At 37.3% G+C, this 19,641-nt stretch overlaps 2 protein-coding genes across 13 annotated transcripts in view; one reads left to right on the top strand and one right to left on the bottom strand.

The window, feature by feature from the left end:
- The window catches only part of BAALC (BAALC binder of MAP3K1 and KLF4), a 1,274,875-nt gene that overhangs the window by 953,860 nt on the left and 301,374 nt on the right, over positions 1–19,641 (bottom strand). The window contains exon 1 of one of the 7 annotated variants that reach the window (XM_050800753.1): positions 7,987–7,990. The exons of the other annotated variants lie outside the window; for them this stretch is intronic. The gene's annotated coding sequence lies outside the window, so the exon portion shown is untranslated. Of the gene's footprint in view, positions 1–7,986; positions 7,991–19,641 lie in introns of those variants that run through there. 7 annotated transcript variants of the gene reach the window in all.
- UBR5 (ubiquitin protein ligase E3 component n-recognin 5) overlaps positions 1–19,641 on the top strand; it is a 154,533-nt gene that overhangs the window by 110,298 nt on the left and 24,594 nt on the right. For all 6 annotated transcript variants that reach the window (XM_050800627.1, XM_050800626.1, XM_050800629.1 and 3 more), the window contains exons 27-44: positions 599–747; positions 1,217–1,308; positions 2,453–2,599; positions 2,703–2,821; positions 2,905–3,031; positions 3,124–3,253; positions 4,121–4,281; positions 4,392–4,631; positions 8,650–8,773; positions 9,545–9,656; positions 10,245–10,376; positions 11,197–11,458; positions 12,040–12,304; positions 12,479–12,690; positions 16,227–16,457; positions 17,299–17,372; positions 18,564–18,736; positions 18,833–18,946. In XM_050800627.1, coding sequence (XP_050656584.1) covers positions 599–747; positions 1,217–1,308; positions 2,453–2,599; positions 2,703–2,821; positions 2,905–3,031; positions 3,124–3,253; positions 4,121–4,281; positions 4,392–4,631; positions 8,650–8,773; positions 9,545–9,656; positions 10,245–10,376; positions 11,197–11,458; positions 12,040–12,304; positions 12,479–12,690; positions 16,227–16,457; positions 17,299–17,372; positions 18,564–18,736; positions 18,833–18,946 — 2,864 coding nt within the window. The remainder of the gene's footprint in view (positions 1–598; positions 748–1,216; positions 1,309–2,452; positions 2,600–2,702; positions 2,822–2,904; positions 3,032–3,123; positions 3,254–4,120; positions 4,282–4,391; positions 4,632–8,649; positions 8,774–9,544; positions 9,657–10,244; positions 10,377–11,196; positions 11,459–12,039; positions 12,305–12,478; positions 12,691–16,226; positions 16,458–17,298; positions 17,373–18,563; positions 18,737–18,832; positions 18,947–19,641) is intronic.

The raw sequence follows: 19,641 nt of genomic DNA on the forward strand, positions 1-19,641 counted from the left end.
CTGTATCTTCCAACTTTCCATCAAAATACAACTAATATAAATTTATTGATTTAAAAATACTCCATAATGAACAGTGTGAAATCTTTGGAAAATAAGATGGGTTACTCATAGAACCTCTTGGTAGTTAATTGGTGTTAAGTGATATAACTTTACAGAATAATAGACAAATGTCTTGTTATTTCTGACTTAGAATTCCTACTAAATAGAAAGCATTAAGGAATATCAATTCTTACCTTCCAGCCTTTGAAAGATTAAAGTAGTTATCTTTTTAAAATACTGATAGTTTATGAGATGGTCTATAATTTGCTAAATAGAGCTGGGACTTGAGTCTTAACCGCCTGAAACAGAGCTAAGGATTCAGATGGCTGATGTATAGTGTGTTTATGGGTGTCGTATGTGGGTATGATATAATTATGCTTTACATTGTTCGAGAGTTGGTTAGATTTCTTTGCATGTCATCTTTGAATATCACTTTTTAAAATTGATATATAATTTCTGGTTTATACTGTGTGTATGCTAAGGCCTTCCATTTGAAGACATTGGATGGCTAATTAAGTCCTTTGCTGCAAGATGAACTGATGTGTTCTTGCTTTTTTAGCTGAAGTATCCTCAAGTGAAAAAGAGGAAGATGTATTCATGGGAATGGTTTGCCCATCAGGTACCAACCCTGATGACTCTCCTTTATATGTCTTATGTTGTAATGACACTTGCAGTTTTACATGGACTGGAGCAGAGCACATTAACCAGGTAAGTTATTTTTACATTTTCCTGTATTAATCATATCTTTGTGTCTTTTTTCCCTATGACTATCACTAGACTTAGAGTTTTCAGCTTTGGAATTGTTAAGTCTGATATGAAGAAAGTTGATTTAATTCCTAAGTAAATGAGGCAGAAGAGCTGATTGCTCAGTTAAATATGGCATACCATGAAAAGTGGAAATTTTCACTGGGTAGTATAATCTGATCCGCAAATCTTGATACAGATTTTATAACTACAGTGCCTTTTTGGGGATGATACAAATTATTTTTTTCAACTGGTAATATTTCTATTTGTATATTATAAACTGTGTATTTGCTGTAGCCCTTTATAAGTCCTAGTTTTCCAAAGCACAATAATTTTGAGATTGAATTGTTTTAGAAAATACCAGAAATGATAATTATGATGACATATACGCATACTTATAATTATTCCTTTAAAAGTACACTCTTAATTTTAGGATATTTTTGAGTGTCGAACTTGTGGCTTGCTGGAGTCACTTTGTTGTTGTACGGAATGTGCAAGGGTTTGTCATAAAGGTCATGATTGCAAGTGAGTACAATTCTAGTTTTCTTTAGTTTAATATTATAAACTGTTTAGATTTATATTGCTGTATGGAAATAATCGATAGTCATGTTTTAATTTAGAAAGCATGAGGTTATGTTTCTCTTAAGTCAGTTTATGTATAATAATGTGATTCTTGATTTAAACTATACTGTGAAATGTTTGGTTTCTTTGCTAGTTCTAACATTGCCCTCCTTAAATAAAAGTAGGTGATTATACATTGTAACTAGGATCAGATTAGTATTTTGAGAAATATATCTACAGAATGTTCCCGAGTGTATTATGCAGCAGAGGTCTCAGGTGCCCTGTAGTAGGGTGTACTAGGAGAAAATTGCCATAGGCCTGGAGGGAATCATGGTGAATGTTTGGACTGTGTCTTTCTTAAACTAAATGCAACAATCTTTCATTCAGCAACAGTTACCACAACTAGTTTTGTTGGTTTTCACAGACCTGAGAAGCAATGAAATACCTAGCACTAACATCTGTGGTGTTTTAGGATTATGGATAGGGACTTCAGTATAAATGGCTACAAATGTTATAATAGAGAATTGGACTGTAAAAACCATCTACTATACCATTAAGTAATTGTATAGGACAAGTGAAAAATTTTAATAGATATTGCATTGCTTATTTATAATTTTTGTTAAAAGAATTCTGGTTGGTATTTTTGTCTTCCTTATTTTAAGCACCTAAAAGTGTGATAATCTGTTGTTATTGATTGTTTGCCAAGGGTACTAGATGCCAGGGTGGTGGTGGTGAATAGTCTTGACAGTGTTCCCAATCCTATCAGAGGCCACAAGCAAGAAATATCTGCCCATAGAGTTATAGGGTTCATTAGGTCATATGGGAGGACCACTTGAACTGGACTGGAGCGGTGGGGAATTAGGGAAGAAATTCCAAAAGTGGCTATACCTTAGAGTACCTCTTCTCATAGGAATTCTGTGTTGGTTTATAGATGTCATTACTACCAAGTAATCCTTTTGTCATATAAGCTTTGACAGTTATACTTTGCATTTAGGAATTAACAAAGGCTCTCTCTGGTTTCAGTGAGTTATACCTTCATAATGTCAACATAAACCTTTGTATGTTTAAAAACTTTCAGTTTTTGTACTTGTGTATAAATTCTCTATAGACTCAAACGGACGTCACCAACAGCCTACTGTGATTGTTGGGAGAAATGTAAATGTAAAACTCTTATTGCTGGACAGAAATCGGCTCGTCTTGATCTACTTTATCGCCTGCTCACTGCTACTAATCTGGTTACTCTGCCAAACAGCAGGCAAGTAGGATTTTTAGGACTTACAGTAAGTTAAATCAGAAGAGCGCAGCATACCTGAGTAGCTTTTCGGCCTCCCTTCTCACGACAACATTCTATTTTGCAGGGGAGAGCATCTCTTACTGTTCTTAGTACAGACAGTCGCAAGGCAGACGGTGGAGCATTGCCAGTACAGACCACCTCGAATCAGGGAAGATCGTAACCGAAAAACAGCCAGTCCTGAAGGTGAGTAAATTAGACATTTATGACACTTGTGGGAAGCAATATGTTTTATTTTTGTTTTGGTCACTATTTCTTTTTCATTTTAGATTCAGATATGCCTGATCATGATTTAGAGCCTCCAAGATTTGCCCAGCTTGCATTGGAGCGTGTTCTACAGGACTGGAATGCCTTGAAATCTATGATTATGTTTGGGTCGCAGGAGAATAAAGACCCGTACGTATTCATTAAAACCTTTTTAGCTTTATGTATTTCCTACATTAGTGTAGACCTTTTACAGTTCATTCTGTTTTTCCTCCCTCCTCAAGTCTTAGTGCCAGCAGTAGAATAGGCCATCTTTTGCCAGAGGAGCAAGTATACCTCAATCAGCAAAGTGGCACAATTCGACTGGACTGTTTCACTCACTGCCTTATAGTTAAGTGTACAGCAGATATTTTGGTAAGTTCTTTGAATATGTATTGCAAGTACCTGAAAAGTATGCTTTTAAAGTACTCTTCTTTGCTGTGAAACTAGGAAAGAATTTAAACCTCAAGATCCAGTGCTAATGAGGTTATGGTAATAACACACTCAGATAGGGATGGGGTGGGATTGCATCTCTTCTTCTCTCTGGAAAGCCATAAAACTATCAGTGCCCTGAGAACCTGTCATAAAGAAATTTACGATATGAGAAAAATAAAGGCATGTCACAGAATAATGTAAAATTTAAAAACAGAAAAATACTTTTATCAGCCCAATAATAGTGTAATCTTGAATCAAATTATAACCTGACCACTTACTGGAATGTGATGCAGTAATTTAAAAATAAATCTTATTGTAAATAACATTAAAAACAACAACCAAACTATGAAAATTGGGTGTTTTCTGTAGCTAATATTTATACAAGAAACTACGCACAGAAAAGAGACTAGAAAGTAACAGGGGTTCCGTGAGGGAGAGATGGGATTATGAATTTATTCATATGAACAGTTGAGTCTGCCTTGCTGTTTTGGAAAGTGCCCCAGACTGAGTTAAACATATTCTTCCTCTGATTTGATATATTTGGTATTGTTCTTCTAAATATTAGTTGATATACCGAGGACTATGGGACAAAAAATAAGAAATCATACATTTAGGAATCACTATATGTCAAGCACATTGGCAGGTATATTTCATAAATTGACCTTATAAATGTTTTGGTTAAATTTGTTTTGAGGTTTTATTATGAAATGTTAATGCTTAAAAAACGTTAGAATTTATAACTTTATGAGTGTCTAAACATCGTATAAAATATCTTAACATTAATAGAGTGAATATAATTTTGTAAAGCTTTTAGATACTCTACTAGGTACACTAGTGAAAGAACTCCAAAACAAATACACACCTGGACGTAGAGAAGAAGCTATTGCTGTGACAATGAGGTTTCTACGTTCAGTGGCAAGAGTTTTTGTCATTCTGAGTGTGGAAATGGCTTCATCCAAAAAGAAAAAGTAAGGCATCCTTTTTGATTTTGGCTTGGATACCATTTTCACACTGTTTTTGTGATAGCGATTTATGTATATGAAGAGATAGATTGCTTATATTTCTCTTTTTGTTCTAGCAACTTTATTCCACAGCCAATTGGAAAATGCAAGCGTGTATTCCAAGCATTGCTACCTTATGCTGTGGAAGAATTGTGCAACGTAGCAGAGTCACTGATTGTTCCTGTCAGAATGGGGATTGCTCGTCCAACTGCACCATTTACCCTGGCTAGTACTAGCATAGATGCCATGCAGGGCAGTGAAGAATTATTTTCAGTGGAACCACTACCACCACGACCGTCATCTGATCAGTCTAGCAGGTAAAATTGCTACCAGGTAACAGATTCCAACTAATCCTTTCCTTGGAAATGTCGTGTTTGACTTCTAAAACCTTTGCATAAGCACTCAGGTGGTGTACATGATTATTTGTATAACATAAATAACAGCCAAAAAGCTGGAATTTTAAATATTTTTCTACAACAACGATATTATCAAGGACAGGGCTAAAATAACTCCATTATAAATGTTTCTAATTATAAGATTATTTGTTCTTAAGTTTCATTTATCTTTTCTATTTGTTTGATAGTTTCCCTAATTACACTGTAAGCTTGTTGAATCAGGATGTTGAGCAACTTAAAACTTTCTGACGTTCTTTAGCACACTGCTTCTCAAACTTTAATATGTATGAAAATGACTTGGGGCTCTTATTAAAATATAAATGCCCACTCTAGAGGTCGGGAGGTGGGGCCTCCAACTTTGTATGTCTTTCAAGTTCTCAGGTGATGCCACTTCTGCTGGTTTAGGTACCAGACTTTTCAGTAGTAATGCTCTAGATCTTTGGCAAATATTTAGTGTATTTTGTTTTTTCAAGTCTGATTTTATAACCATGTGCACGTGTGATGATGTTTTAATAGGGACCTTTAGGATCTAAAGACCCTTCTCCTCCTTTTCTGGAGAACATCTCTGTTACTAAGGGCGGCCTGCTTTAGTATTTGGGATAGCTCCCAAGTTGTCATCCTTGGGTTTGATCTGGGTTGGTGTTGAGTATCTGCTCTCACTATTCTCCTATATGCCAGTATAATATGTGTCCCAATTTTTCCTTTAATGTCAGGTGTCCCTTTAAATCCAGTTTTGTCTGACAGAGCTCTCCCATAGTGTCCTTGATACTGATATACCCCCAGGACTTGTTGAAAACTTAGAAATCAAGCTGTATTATCTTCAGACTTGTCAAATCTATCCCGTTATTAAATGATTCTGTTAGTGAGATCTGCTTGAACTCCGTATGATTTTCCTGATCTTGATACCCTGTGAGGAACTCATTAGTTACTTAAGTGGTATTAGTTTGTGAATTCTTAGTATCCTTCCCTTGATCTTGTTCTGGAACATAAAAAATCGATGGCTGTTGAACAGATTTTGGGATCATCTCATCTCTAAACACTGCCCATGAAACTGTTCCTAGTAAGTTTCAAGATTTTGTGTCATCTTGTTCTTAGTCTCGTTATTAAAGTATTATATACTCTTAAACTCTCTTTATTCCATTCCCTTTGCTTGTTTCTTGAGGCAACTTCCTAAATCTTCCCAGCAGGAGATCTCATGTTATAATCAAGAAATAGTGCTAATGTTTTCTTCAACTGTTAAAAGTTCTATTATAGTACAGTACATTCTTACCCATAAAGGGTGTATTTTGACTAGTATTCCAAGGATATCTTAAGTTTAAAAACACAGACTTGACCATTCTCTGGGATTTCACTTGTGTTGGATTATAGATGGTGTATATCACCCCATTGAGTGTGAAGTCTTAAGAGTGGTTTTTTCCGTTGCTTCTTTCCACCTCTTGAAAATGTTCTTGTTATGTTCTTAACAAATAATCTGTTTCTACTTTCTTTCCATGTCTTTCATATAACAGTAACTAACAGTTACTGAAATTTTAGTATGTACTAGGAACTTTCCTAAGTATTGTAGACACATTACCTGTTTTAATTTTCCCAATACGTCATAGATAACCACTATCATTCTAGTTCGTAAAATGGGGAAACTACGGCTCAGAAAAGTTAGGCAACTTCTCCAGTGTAACACAGCTAGTTAAAGTTTAGATGCTAGACTTGTCTTGACAGATCCTTCCTTTTTTTTGTATTCTCCTGGATAGTAGATGACAGAGTAGAGAGGAAGACTGCTTGGTGCTTGCTGATAGTGTTGAGCCGCCACACAGTTAACCAACACTGAACCAGGCTTTATAGTGTAGAGTGCAGTCCAAAACTCTCTAAAATGCAGACTTGTAGTTAGAAGTTCTCAAAAGAGAACTTCTGCATCCGTTCATGGCTGAGATAGGTAAGTCTCTTGAGGTATGATTTTTCTGTTTCACTGCTTCATGGTGTTGTCCTTTTAAGATTTATGTTCAGCGTTGTATATGTGAGGGTGACAGAAGAGGAGATTACTGTGATGACTTTTTATCCTTTGCTTAGCCTCCGGACTCTCATGTGAAATCTGTGGTTCCTTGAAGCCCTTCTAGCCCAAGAGACATCATTAGGTACCTTTGGGACTATTCTCTCCAAGTTTTATACAGGATAATCATTTCTTTTTATCACCAGTGTAGCTGTCCTTTTTTTTTTTTTTTTTTTTAAATATCTAGCATATATGTGTGTTCCTTAACAAGAGTGGTTTCTCTGCACAGTCTGCCAAATTGCCGGAACTAGAAGTCCCCAAAACTTAGAAGTGTATTAACAGGACTTTTTAGACGAGGTTTCAGGACTGTTGTGCTTCACTGTGCCAGCAAGTCTGTTGGGAAAAAAGTTGAAGTCACACAAGTAACTGGGGAGTTACACAGGTTGAGTATTCCTAATCTGAAAGTGTGAAATCTGAAATGCTGCAAAACCTAAAACTTTCTGAGCACCACCATGATGCTCAGAGGAAATGCTTGTTGGAGCATTTTGGATTTTGGGATTGAGGATGCTCAACTGGTAAATATATGTAATGTAGATACTCCAAACAAACAAACAAAACAAAAAAAAAAACGACACACACAAGATCAAACACTCTGGTCCCAAGCATTTCAGGTAAGGGATGTTCATGTAATAAGTTTTATGTATTGGTATTTTTAAATTACTCTTTTTAAATTTTTTGTAGAGATTGGGTCTCGCCATGTTGCCCAGGTTGGTCTTAAATTCCTGTCCTCAAGCAATCCTCCCACCTCAGCCTCTCAGAACATTGGGATTACACGCATTAGCCACTATACCCAGCCTGTTTTGGCAGTATTACACATACTAAGTGCATAACTTCTTAAAGTAAGCACTTTGAGGGGACTATAGTTCTTTGGATGTTTGTTCCAGGATGTTTGTTTTAAAAAAGAAATACTCATTAGTTGTGGCTTCACACAATGCTGACTTTTATGTTTTAATATTGGAATCTCTTTAGTGGTTGGAAATACCCTTTTTCATCTCTACAGATTTTCTCTTAGCCTTTCCCACTTTTGTAATCCATAATCTCCGTTTTACCAGTTACTTACAGTTCTAGTGTTAAACATCATATTGAGACCACTTATCTGTTTGTTTGAAAGCATGATGTTTCAGTCAACTCTCAGGTGTAATTGGTTTGATTCTCATTTCTCATAGCAACTGAGATAAGGAAAGAACCTGTCAGTGCAATCACTTAAAGATCTTTTGATTTCAACATCTTTTACCCCCCATTTCTTTATAAATAATAGGTGACAGGGTTATTTAGCCAATTTCAGATTTCTGGCCTGTATTTTAAGCTGTATTTTCTGGTTCTCCCTTTTCCTTTTATAATCCAGTCAACTGTCTTTTCTTGGTTGTTTCCAAGTCAGGTGTTTAGGGAAGTGAAACTTTTGCCACTTTGCCTTTGGTTATGACTCTATTTTAAAATCATGCTTTTGAACTGATGTTTTCCCCACAAACATCAGCAAGTCATTAGTTAATAAGCTCATTCAAAGTAGAAATCATGTCAGATCTCCTAAAAGTTAGATCACTTGTATTAAACACTTCCTATTAATGGACAAATGGTGCTGTCAGAGCCTTTGGAAACTGAGACCTGCTGGTGGAGGAGGAAAAATTTTCCTGTAGAATTTTTCGATGGGATGGACTCATACAAATATGTGCATCAACACAGATTTGAAATGACTTAAAAAGAAAAAAACATATTCTGAGATTTATATTTTCTGATATATTATAGATTAAGTATTGTTGGTTTCCAAGAATTCTCAGCTCAGATTTAAAGTCACATCCTAGCAAGTGTCTCAGATGTAATAAATGAGTTAGATAAAAATATGTGTTGCATATCTGAGCTGTGGCAGCAGTATACTCATAAGCTTCTGATTCTTTACAGCTCCAGTCAGTCTCAGTCATCCTACATCATCAGGAATCCACAACAGAGGCGCATCAGCCAGTCACAGCCTGTTCGGGGCAGAGATGAAGAACAGGATGATATTGTTTCAGCGGATGTGGAAGAGGTGATTTTAATTGTGGTAGATTTAAAAAGCTTTTATTTTGTGGGAAAAGAAGAGTAGTCACTAGAAATTACGTTAATAGTAGCTTGAGACTACTATATGCATTTGCATCCAGTTTGTAGGTGTTTGTTATATATTCTCATTTGTGGTTATACATAGTAAAATTATTTTAATAATTTGTGACTTACTGGATATTAGGAAATTGGACAGAAACTTGTCTTTACCTAAGGATTAAGAGTTGAGATAGTCTCAGTGTTAACAGCAAAGATACTCTGTTTTTTTGTTGTTGTTGTTGTTTTTTGAGACGGAGTCTCACTCTGTCACCCAGGCTGGAGTGTAGTGGTGCGATCTCAGCTCACTGCAACCTCTGCCTCCCAGGTTCAAGCGATTCTCCTGCCTCAGCCTCCCGAGTAGCTGAGACTACAGGCACGCACCACGCCTGGCTAATTTTTGTATTTTTAGCAGATTTGGGGTCTCACCATGTTGGCCAGGATGGTTTTGATCTCTTGACTTTGTGATCCGCCCGGCTCCATCTCGGCCTCCCAGAGTGTTGGGATTATAGGTGTGAGCCACTGTGCCTCGCCAGGATGTAATTTTTGATAGCAAATTGTCACTAACAGATGAAGATTTTCAAAACTGCTTGATACATGATTTTGAATTCTCTATGGTTAGGGATCTTTGCATTTTAGTTAACTAGCTACTTTGGGAGAACACTGGTAGAGATAAAGGTTTATTATGTACTTTGATTGTCTACAAATAAGATTCTGGATTTAGGTTGAGGTGGTGGAGGGTGTGGCTGGAGAAGAGGATCATCACGATGAACAGGAAGAACATGGGGAAGAAAATGCTGAGGCAGAGGGACAACATGATGAGCATGATGAAGATGGTATGCAGGTTATTTGAGAAATTACTCAGTATGAGTAAATCAGGTACTTTTAAAGGGAGATATTAAATACAGCGAGAAACTTCATTTGAATGTGTAGTGAAATGGTCAATTTAAACTTTCTGCCAAGGGTTTCTATAGCATCTATTTGGAAAATTTAGGTGCTATATATAATACATATATAAAATAATTTCCGTTTTTTCTTTTTAAGTCAGTTTCTTAAAAGACTTTTAAAAACTAAATCATAGGTGCATTATGAAACATTTGGAAATTAAAGAAAAGGAAAATAAATCACCCATAATTACACCCAGGTGCTGATAACTTGTATATTTACTTTCAGTCCTCCCCTGCACTGCCCTGATGTGCTAGTCTGTTGACTACCATAATTTCCCTAGCCATTCTTCTAAGGTTGAGTAGTTACTGAGTCTTTTTTTAGTAGTTATCCCTTCTCTCTCACACAATTCCCCTTCTCCCCAACTCCCACCCCCCATGCCTTCTTAGTTACCACCCTTATGATATTCTGGCTTATCAGACCCTGTTTTAAACCATAGTGAGTGTGTGCTTTTTTCTTATTTAAATGTATTTTTTTAGGGAGTGATATGGAGCTGGACTTGTTAGCAGCAGCTGAAACAGAAAGTGATAGTGAAAGTAACCACAGCAACCAAGATAATGCTAGTGGACGCAGAAGTGTTGTCACTGCAGCGACTGCTGGTTCAGAAGCAGGTATGTTGCCTTATCCCAACAACCTTCTTGCTTATGCTAAGGCTGTGTGTGTGTATTCAGTGTGGATTTGTTCATACTTTGTGTGATATACGCAAGGGTAGCTAAGCATTTTTATAACTTCATCCTTGTTCTCTGGGTATTAGAAAAGAAAGTATTATTTTAATAACTCTTTCTCCAGCTTTTCTGCTTATTAAATAATGAATGAATTTTAAAGTTTATTTAAAAGATTTGTATTTTCTTGTCTTTTTTTTTTTTTTGGAATTGGGTCTCACTCTGTCACCCAGGCTGGATATTCCAGTGGTGCAGTCAGAGTTCTTTCCAGCCTTGACCTCCTGAGCTCCTACCTCAGCCCCCTGAGTAGCTGGGACTACAGGTGCAAGCCACCACATCGGGCTAATTTTTTTTTTTTTTAAGAGATGGGATCTTGCTATGTTGCCCAGACTGGTCTTGAGTTCCTGAGCTCAAGGAGTCGTCCCACCTCAGCCTCCTCAGTTGTTGGGATTATAGGCATGTGCCACTACACCCAACTAAAAGTTATTTATTTAGGAGACTGAGGCATACGAATAACTGGAACCCAGGAGGCAGAGGTTGCAGTGAGCCTAGATGGTGACACTGCACTCCTGCCTAAGCCACAGAGCCAGACTTAAGTTATTTTCTAATAAAAACTATTTTAGTGGTGGGTTTTGTGGATTATTAAATACAGTCTGGCATTGTGTTTAATATATATGTTTAATATATATGTTTTCCTGAATGAGGGAGTAGATTGTAATTTTAATTATTAAACTCACAATGTTTTTGGTTTTAAAAATAAAAATTTTAGGAGCAAGCAGTGTTCCTGCCTTCTTTTCTGAAGATGATTCTCAATCGAATGACTCGAGTGATTCTGATAGCAGCAGTAGTCAGAGTGACGACATAGAACAGGAGACCTTTATGCTCGATGAACCATTAGAAAGAACCACAAATAGCTCCCATGCCAATGGTGCTGCCCAAGCTCCCCGCTCAATGCAGTGGGCTGTCCGCAACACCCAGCATCAGCGAGCAGCCAGTACAGCCCCTTCCAGTACATCTACACCAGCAGGCAAGTCTGAAAACTTGGTATTCCTAAGAATACTTAGATTTTTAAACTTATGCATGTTCATCTGGGGATAAAATTAGTTTTATGATAGTTCCTCATTGTTTTGTTGAGTTTCAAATATAAAAATTATGCACATATGATTATAGCAGGGTTTCCCAGTCTTTGCATTATTGCATTTTTGAGCTGGATAATTGTGGGAGGCTGTCTTGTGCATTGTGGGATGTTAAGCAGCATCCCTAACCTACACCCACTAGATGCCAGTAAAACCCCTCTCACCCTTCTTCCCCGCCCCTTGGCTCCCACAGTTGTGATAACCAAGAATGTCTGCAGATACTGCCAAATGTATAGACCCTTTGGCAGGGTGTGTGGGGGGTTGCTATGGGGATCAGATTTCCCCCAGTTGAGAACTTTATATTAATTCTTGTCCCCTCCATACTCCCCTCCCCAAAATAGTGTGGTTTGGGCAAAGTTTTTTGCTTGGCTACCACAATTGACCATTTAGATTTACATAAGTATATATAATCCCAGAGAAACACAATTAAAAACTAACATTAGCTCATTGTCGTTGTCGTTTTTCCTTATAGCAAGTTCAGCGGGTTTGATTTATATTGATCCTTCAAACTTACGCCGGAGTGGTACCATCAGTACAAGTGCTGCAGCTGCAGCAGCTGCTTTGGAAGCTAGCAACGCCAGCAGTTACCTAACATCTGCAAGCAGTTTAGCCAGGGCTTACAGCATTGTCATTAGACAAATCTCGGACTTGATGGGCCTTATTCCTAAGTATAATCACCTAGTATACTCTCAGATTCCAGCAGCCGTGAAATTGACTTACCAAGATGCAGTAAACTTACAGGTACGAAAGCACTGAAAAGTTTCTCATTCCAGTGTATTTTTTTGGCTGTCAGTTATGAGAATTCCAGTATTAGGGGAATTAAATGTTACAAATGTTTAAAAGTTGACATACTGCTGCTGTATCGAATTTAGCTCTGTTTGGATAGTTTTAACTATTTTAGTTTGGTCTTCATAGAACTATGTAGAAGAAAAGCTTATTCCCACTTGGAACTGGATGGTCAGTATTATGGATTCTACTGAAGCTCAATTACGTTATGGTTCTGCATTAGCATCTGCTGGTGATCCTGGACATCCAAATCATCCTCTTCACGCTTCTCAGAATTCAGCGAGAAGAGAGAGGATGACTGCGCGAGAAGAAGCTAGCTTACGAACACTTGAAGGCAGACGGTATGAAATTCTTCATATATACAGAACGTCCCCAACTTAAAATGGATCTCCAACTTACAATTTTTTTGTTGTTGTTGAGATGGAGTCTCGCACTCTCGCCCAGACTGGAGTGCAGTGGCGCCATCTTGACTCACTGCAAGCTCCGCCTCCCGGGTTCACGCCATTCTCCTGCCTCAGCCTCCTGAGTAGCTGGGACTACAGGTGTCCGCCACTGCGCCCGGCTAATTTTTTGTATTTTTAGTAGAGACGGGGTTTCGCCCTGTTAGCCAGGATGGTCTAGATCTCCTGACCGTGTGATCCGCCTGTCTTGGCCTCCCAAAGTGCTGGGATTCCAGGTGCGAGCCACCTTGCCTGGTCCCCAATTTATAATTTTTTTGTACTTTATGATGAGTTTATTGGTGGTATTAAATGCACTTATGATGAGTTTATCAGGACATAACCACATCTTCAGTCGAGGAGTATCTATACTTGTGTGTTTAGATAGAATCTTTGTATCCTAGAAGGGTAAAGCTTTTTAGTTGCTGTTATGTAAGACCTCATCTTACTGTGAAGGGAGAAAGAAATGACTTGCTTGCATTATTTGTTGAGGCAGAATAGGCTAGTTACCATCCAAGCTATTTTTAAAAATCCATTCATATCATAGGAATCTGATACTAAAGCCTTTTTATTTTTGAAGTTATTGGTCTCTATGTTTGTCTCATTATCCTGAAGACCTCCCCTTCTCCTCTTAGAAAGTTATTTGACTATGATTGGTTATGAATGTACTTTGTACTCAGGAGGGGGAAAGTATGTGCGATTACCAGTGCTGCTCTTTTTTTCTCAAATCACATTTCTTTTTTTCTGCCTCCCCTAGCCTGTTGAATTATAATTAAAATATATATCTATGTATTTGTTATATTCTTTTCTATTCAGTTATAAAGTGACCTTTTTCAGGAGTAGGTATCAGCTCAAATATTGAACAACAGAGCAACAGCAGTAATATAGTAAAAGTACCTCATACCTAAAGTCAAAATCCAAGGATTTGGTTCTATCTCGACCTCAGGATAAACAACTTTGTTACTCTGGGCAGATCATAAAGTGAGGAAAGACAAAGGTCTAAGAGATTACTTAGAAAGACAGTGATAGGCATCTACAGTAGAGGTAATAGTTACTAAAGTAGAGCAGTGAAGACCAAAAGGAGGGGAGAGAAGCATTGAAATCAAAAACAGAATTTAGGGCCTTGTTGAGGGATTAAGTAGCAGGGGCATCATTTATATTTAGACCTTGATCCTGAATAACTAATAGGAAAATTAAAGAGAAAAACCTAGAGTAGTGTAATGGACAAACTTGCTTTTGAACACGTGAGAACTGGGGAAAAAATGGTAGAAATGTCAATTATGCAGAATTGAATGGTTGGTAAAGGTATCTGTTCTAAAGATAGAGATTTGAGAGGTGGCAGCTTTCCTGTCCTAGGAAGGCTGCTTCACAAAGACGAAAGCCTTATCTTTGTTAGGCTGTAGTCCTTACCCCAGAGAACATAGAATTCTGATAACGGATCATGATTGGTGGCGGTGTTCTGTCAGCTTTAATGTAATGATTCACATATCATATATAATTCACCCATTTAAAGTGTCCAATTCCATAGTTTTCCAGCCTTGTATAACCATCATAATGAATTTTGGAATATTTTAATCTTCTCTACAGAAAACCTATTAGCAATCATTCTTCATTTTCCCCTACTTCCCCCCTTCCCCTTCCTAAGCAACCGTTAATCTGTTTTCCCTCTCAATAGATTCTGGATATTTCCTGTAAATGGAGTCATACAGTATGTGGTCTTTTGTGACTGGGTTCTTTAACTTAGCATAATGATTTTCAGGTTCATCTATATTTAGCATACATCAGTACCTCATTATTTTTCATTTCCTAGTAATATTTCATTGTATGAGCATACTATATTTTGTTTATCCATTCATCAGTTGTACATTTGGGTTGTTTTCACCTTTCCACTATTATGCATAATGCTCATATGAACTTTTGTGTATAGATTTTTGTGTAGATGTGTATTTTCAGTTCTCTTGAATGTATACCTAGTTATGGAACTGCTGGGCCATATGGTAACTGTTTGTAACCCTTTGAAGAACTGGCAATACTGTTTTCCAAAGAGGAAGACATTCTCAGTAGCAGTGTATGTATGAGAGTTTTAGTTTTTCTACATTTTCACCAACACTTACTATCTGTCTTTTGTTACAACTATCCCAGTGGGTGTGACCTAGTATCTTTGATTTGCATTTCCCTAATGGTCAGTGATGTTGATCATCTTTGCATGGGCTAACTGGCCATTCGTTTATCTTCTTTGGAGAAATGTCTTATTTGGATCCTACCCCCCACCTTTTTTTGTTGTTATTGTTGAAACGAGTTTGGCTCTTATTGTCCAGGCTGGAGTACAGTGGTGTGATCTTGGCTCACTGCAACCTCCGCCTCCCGGGCTCAAGCGAGTCTCCTGCCTCAGCCTCCTGAGTATCTGGGATTACAGGCACCTGCCACCACGCCCAGCCAACTTTTTTGTATTTTTAGTAGAGATGGGGTTTTGCCATTTTGGCCAGGCTAGTCTTGAACTCGTGACCTGAAGTGATCCACCCACCTTGGTCTCCCAAAGTGCTGGGATTACAGGTGTAAGCCTCTGCACCCGGCCTTGCCCATTTTTGAAATTGGCTTGTCTTTTAAAATTGAGGTGTATGAGTTCTTTATTCTGCTTATAAGCCCATTATCAAATATATAATTTGGGAAGATTTTGTCCCATTCTCCGGGATATCTTTTCACTTTCTTGATGGTACCTTTGAAAGTACAATTTTAATTTTCATAAATTCCAATTTATATCTGGGTGTTTGTTGGTTTGTTTCTTTGAGACAGGGTCTTGCTCTCTTGCCAAGGCTGAGTGCAGTGGCGTGATCTTGGCTCACTGCAACCTTCACCTCCCAGTTTCAAGCAGTTCTCCTGCCTCAGCCTCCCAGGTAGCTGGGATTACAGGCGCCTGCCACCATGCCCAGCTAATTTTTGTACTTTTAGTAGAGACAGGGTTTCACCATGTTGCCCAGGATATCTATGTTTTCTTTCATTGCTTGTGTTTTTGGTGTCATTTTAATGAAGTGATTCTCAAAGTATGGTCCCTAGATAACAGCACCATCAACCTCACGTAAGAGCTATTTAGAAATGCATATTCTGGGGCTCTACCCCAGACCTACTAAAACTCTGGGGATTAGACCAGAGGTCTGTTTTAGTAAGCCCTCCAGGTGACTTTGATGGACCCTGAAGTTTGAGAATCACTCTCTTCAGGGAAGGAGTTCCTTTTGCCCTTCCAAAGGATACTGGAATTCCTTTTCTATACAAAGTATAAGACTGTAAATCATGCATAGTGGTTATATTTCTAAAGCTGAGCAGCAGGCTTAACTACTTTGTATTTATGAATATTCTCAGCTCCTAATTTTGCTTATTTATGATAGTAAATTTCACATTTGTGTTCTTCTAATAAACATTGTCATTTCTTTCTGTTCTTATAGACGTGCCACCTTGCTTAGCGCCCGTCAAGGGATGATGTCTGCACGAGGAGACTTCCTAAATTATGCTCTGTCTCTAATGCGGTCTCATAATGATGAGCATTCTGATGTTCTTCCAGTTTTGGATGTTTGCTCATTGAAGCATGTGGCATATGTTTTTCAAGCACTTATATACTGGATTAAGGCAATGAATCAGCAGACAACATTGGATACACCTCAACTAGAACGCAAAAGGTATCCATTCTTGCCATGAGATTGATTTGAGAAATACTTGCTTGGTATGGTCTCTATTAGTACATTGTCAAAATTTGAAGTAAGGAGAATAGCATTGCAAAAGAGAACTAGCACAGGACCATTTTATGTGGGAAAGTGGGCTTGAATTTATCCAACCTTTCCCCATTGCCACTCTTCACTTAAAATAGGAAACCTAAGAATCTGGTTAAACTTCATGCTTGAGATAGTTTGGCCTGATTATCTGTCATCTTCATTTTTTCCTTTTTTTTTTTTTTTTTTTTTTTTTTTTTTTTAAAGGGATGGGGTCTGACTGTGTTGCCCAGGCTGGAATGTGGTGGTACAATCAAAGCTCACTGCAGCCTTGAACTCCTGGGCTCAAGAGATCCTCCTGCCTTAGCCTTCCAAGTAGATAGGACTTACAGGCGTGTGCTACCATGCCTGGCTAATTTCTTAATGTTTTGGAGAGACAGTGTCTCATGATGTTTCCCAGGCTGGTCTTGAAGTCCTGGCCTAAGTGATCCCCCTGCCTTAGCCTCCCAAAGTTGGGATTACAGGCTGAGTTACCATGCCCAGTCCATGTTTTCTGTTAGAGTTTATGTAGGTACTCGCTATTTCTTAGGTGATTTGCTTTTTCTTCTATTGAGTCCATTTTGTAATAATAGTACATAAACCTATTCACTCTACCATTTCCCAGATTCTGACAATATATTGCAATGTTTGAAATTGGTTAGATACATTAGTGACCTTTTTAGTGTGTTTTTGCTTGTGTTTTCCCTGACTTTTGCTACTGTTCATATTATACAAATACTTTAGGTAAAATGACTCACTTGTCTTTTTAAAGGACGCGAGAACTCTTGGAACTGGGTATTGATAATGAAGATTCAGAACATGAAAATGATGATGACACCAATCAAAGTTAGTGCACAGAAAATCTGCTAATCTACTTCAAGAAATGGCTGCCTCAGTAGTTCCCCTTCAAGCTTTTTAACTTCATTATTTTCTGTCTGGGTGGGAATTTCTCTTTTCTTCTCTATGTCTCATTTCTTACATTTTCTGTCCATTTGTGCTTACACATTCTTGCATTATACATTGCAAAACTAAGGATGTATTAAAGAAATGTTACAAACTTTCCAACAGTATTTTTTCTTTATCTTCTATCTTATATTTGTCTTAGTATTATGTTTACCTTTACTCTTAATGTACTGTTACTACATTTAATAAAATCTTAGCAAAACCTTTGTTAATATTGATGCAAAATAGATTTAGTCAAGAAAATGAGAATTACCAGTTACAGCTCCTAAATATCAGAATGCTAGCAATTAATACAATGAAAAGAGAAAATATCCCAACTCCATGCTTTTATCCAAAAGTTTCAATATCACACTTTGGGGTCTAGTGGAGTTTATTTGTGGGTTTCAGTTATTTCAAATGGGGCTAAATAATGCATTCGCCAGTTTGTTATTGTCAACTAGTACTTTTATTCAACCTGTGGAAAGACAATTGGCCTAACTGCCATTTTTTGAGAACCCAGCCATAGCTCACTGCTGTTGATATGTGATATGCAAACAAGGCACTGCCAAAGTTTTACTCCATTGAGGAGATTTGGTGCTAGTGTACTGACTTACTATCAAGATATGTAAATTGTTCAGACATTACTCTCTGCTTAGCAAATGCTCAGGTTTCAGCTCCTGATCATCTCCTCTGTTTGGAGTTGTCAGTGAGTTGGGTCCTGAATATACTCATGAATCTAACTGTATTTGGGTGGTGGGTATCTCAAAAGATAAAGAGGAGGATATGGGAAACCTCTGTCCAATACAAAATGGCACAATATTGTTAAATGCTGGTTTTTATTTTGCATTTTTTATTGTAACATACACATAACAAAATTTGCACATAACATAAAACTTACATTGTAACCATATTAAACTGTTACATTTACTTTAAAATACCAAAAGTTTGGACTATAAACTTGTTTTTGTGTGGCATTAAAATTTTATAAAAGAGGTAGTAGGAATTTTGGATTGAGCAGATTAAAGGTCTGTTACCCTAATCCAGTAATTAAATAATTTTCCTAAAAAACAAAACATTTTATCTTTTTATGTTTAGGTGCTACCTTGAATGATAAGGATGATGACTCTCTTCCTGCAGAAACCGGCCAAAACCATCCATTTTTCCGACGTTCAGACTCCATGACATTCCTTGGGTGTATACCCCCAAATCCATTTGAAGTGCCTCTGGCTGAAGCCATCCCCTTGGCTGATCAGCCACATCTGTTGCAGGTGAATTAAACAAGTTAGTCTTAAGGTTTCTTTCTAATTGAGTTTATTTTCTTTAAAGTATTCAATGTAACTAGAGTATTTTTGTTAAAATTTCAGCCAAATGCTAGAAAGGAGGATCTTTTTGGCCGTCCAAGTCAGGGTCTTTATTCTTCATCTGCCAGTAGTGGGAAATGTTTAATGGAGGTTACAGTGGATAGAAACTGCCTAGAGGTAAGACAGTAAAAGTTTTTGCAATATAATATTTATTAAGGACAACTTGTCCCAGCATATAGATTTTTAGAAATGCATTAATTTAGACTATTATATTTTCTGAAATGAAGTGTCAGAATTTCCTGCCTTGTGATATAATGTAGGAAGAATTCCAACACTGTCATTAACTTGCTGTCAGATCACTTCATCCATAAAATACCATCCTCCTTATGTGCTTTGTCTGTTTCACAGAGCTGACTGCTGTATGTGGCTGAAAATTTAAATTTTTCATGTATAATAAAAGTCTGTAGATGAGCATGTGTAATTTTGGCTACAACTTTAACTTGCTGAACTAATTTTAATCAAGACTAGATAAATAAGATAGCATTAATGATGATACCTAATATTTGTGGACTAAATCTGTCTCCTGGGCATTGGTCTCCATCTTCATAACTATGTTTGGTAGAATGCATTATCACCCTGATTTTTTGGGTAAGAAATTGAGTCTTGAAGAGAGTAAGTAAATTTCATGTGGGAATGTCTGTGTCACACAACTAGTTAAGTGGTAGATCTAGTTTTCAGATATAGCTCCGATTTGGGAGCCTAAAATTATACTCTACTGTTTGTCCACTGAAAATGTAGTAAAACATTAAAAAGCAGGTTTAGAAGACATGTAGTTGAACAGAATGTTTTTTATTATCTCAGTAATAAAAAAG

Source organism: Macaca thibetana, chromosome 8, assembly GCF_024542745.1.
Source record: "Macaca thibetana thibetana isolate TM-01 chromosome 8, ASM2454274v1, whole genome shotgun sequence".
Classification (NCBI taxonomy): domain Eukaryota; kingdom Metazoa; phylum Chordata; class Mammalia; order Primates; family Cercopithecidae; genus Macaca; species Macaca thibetana.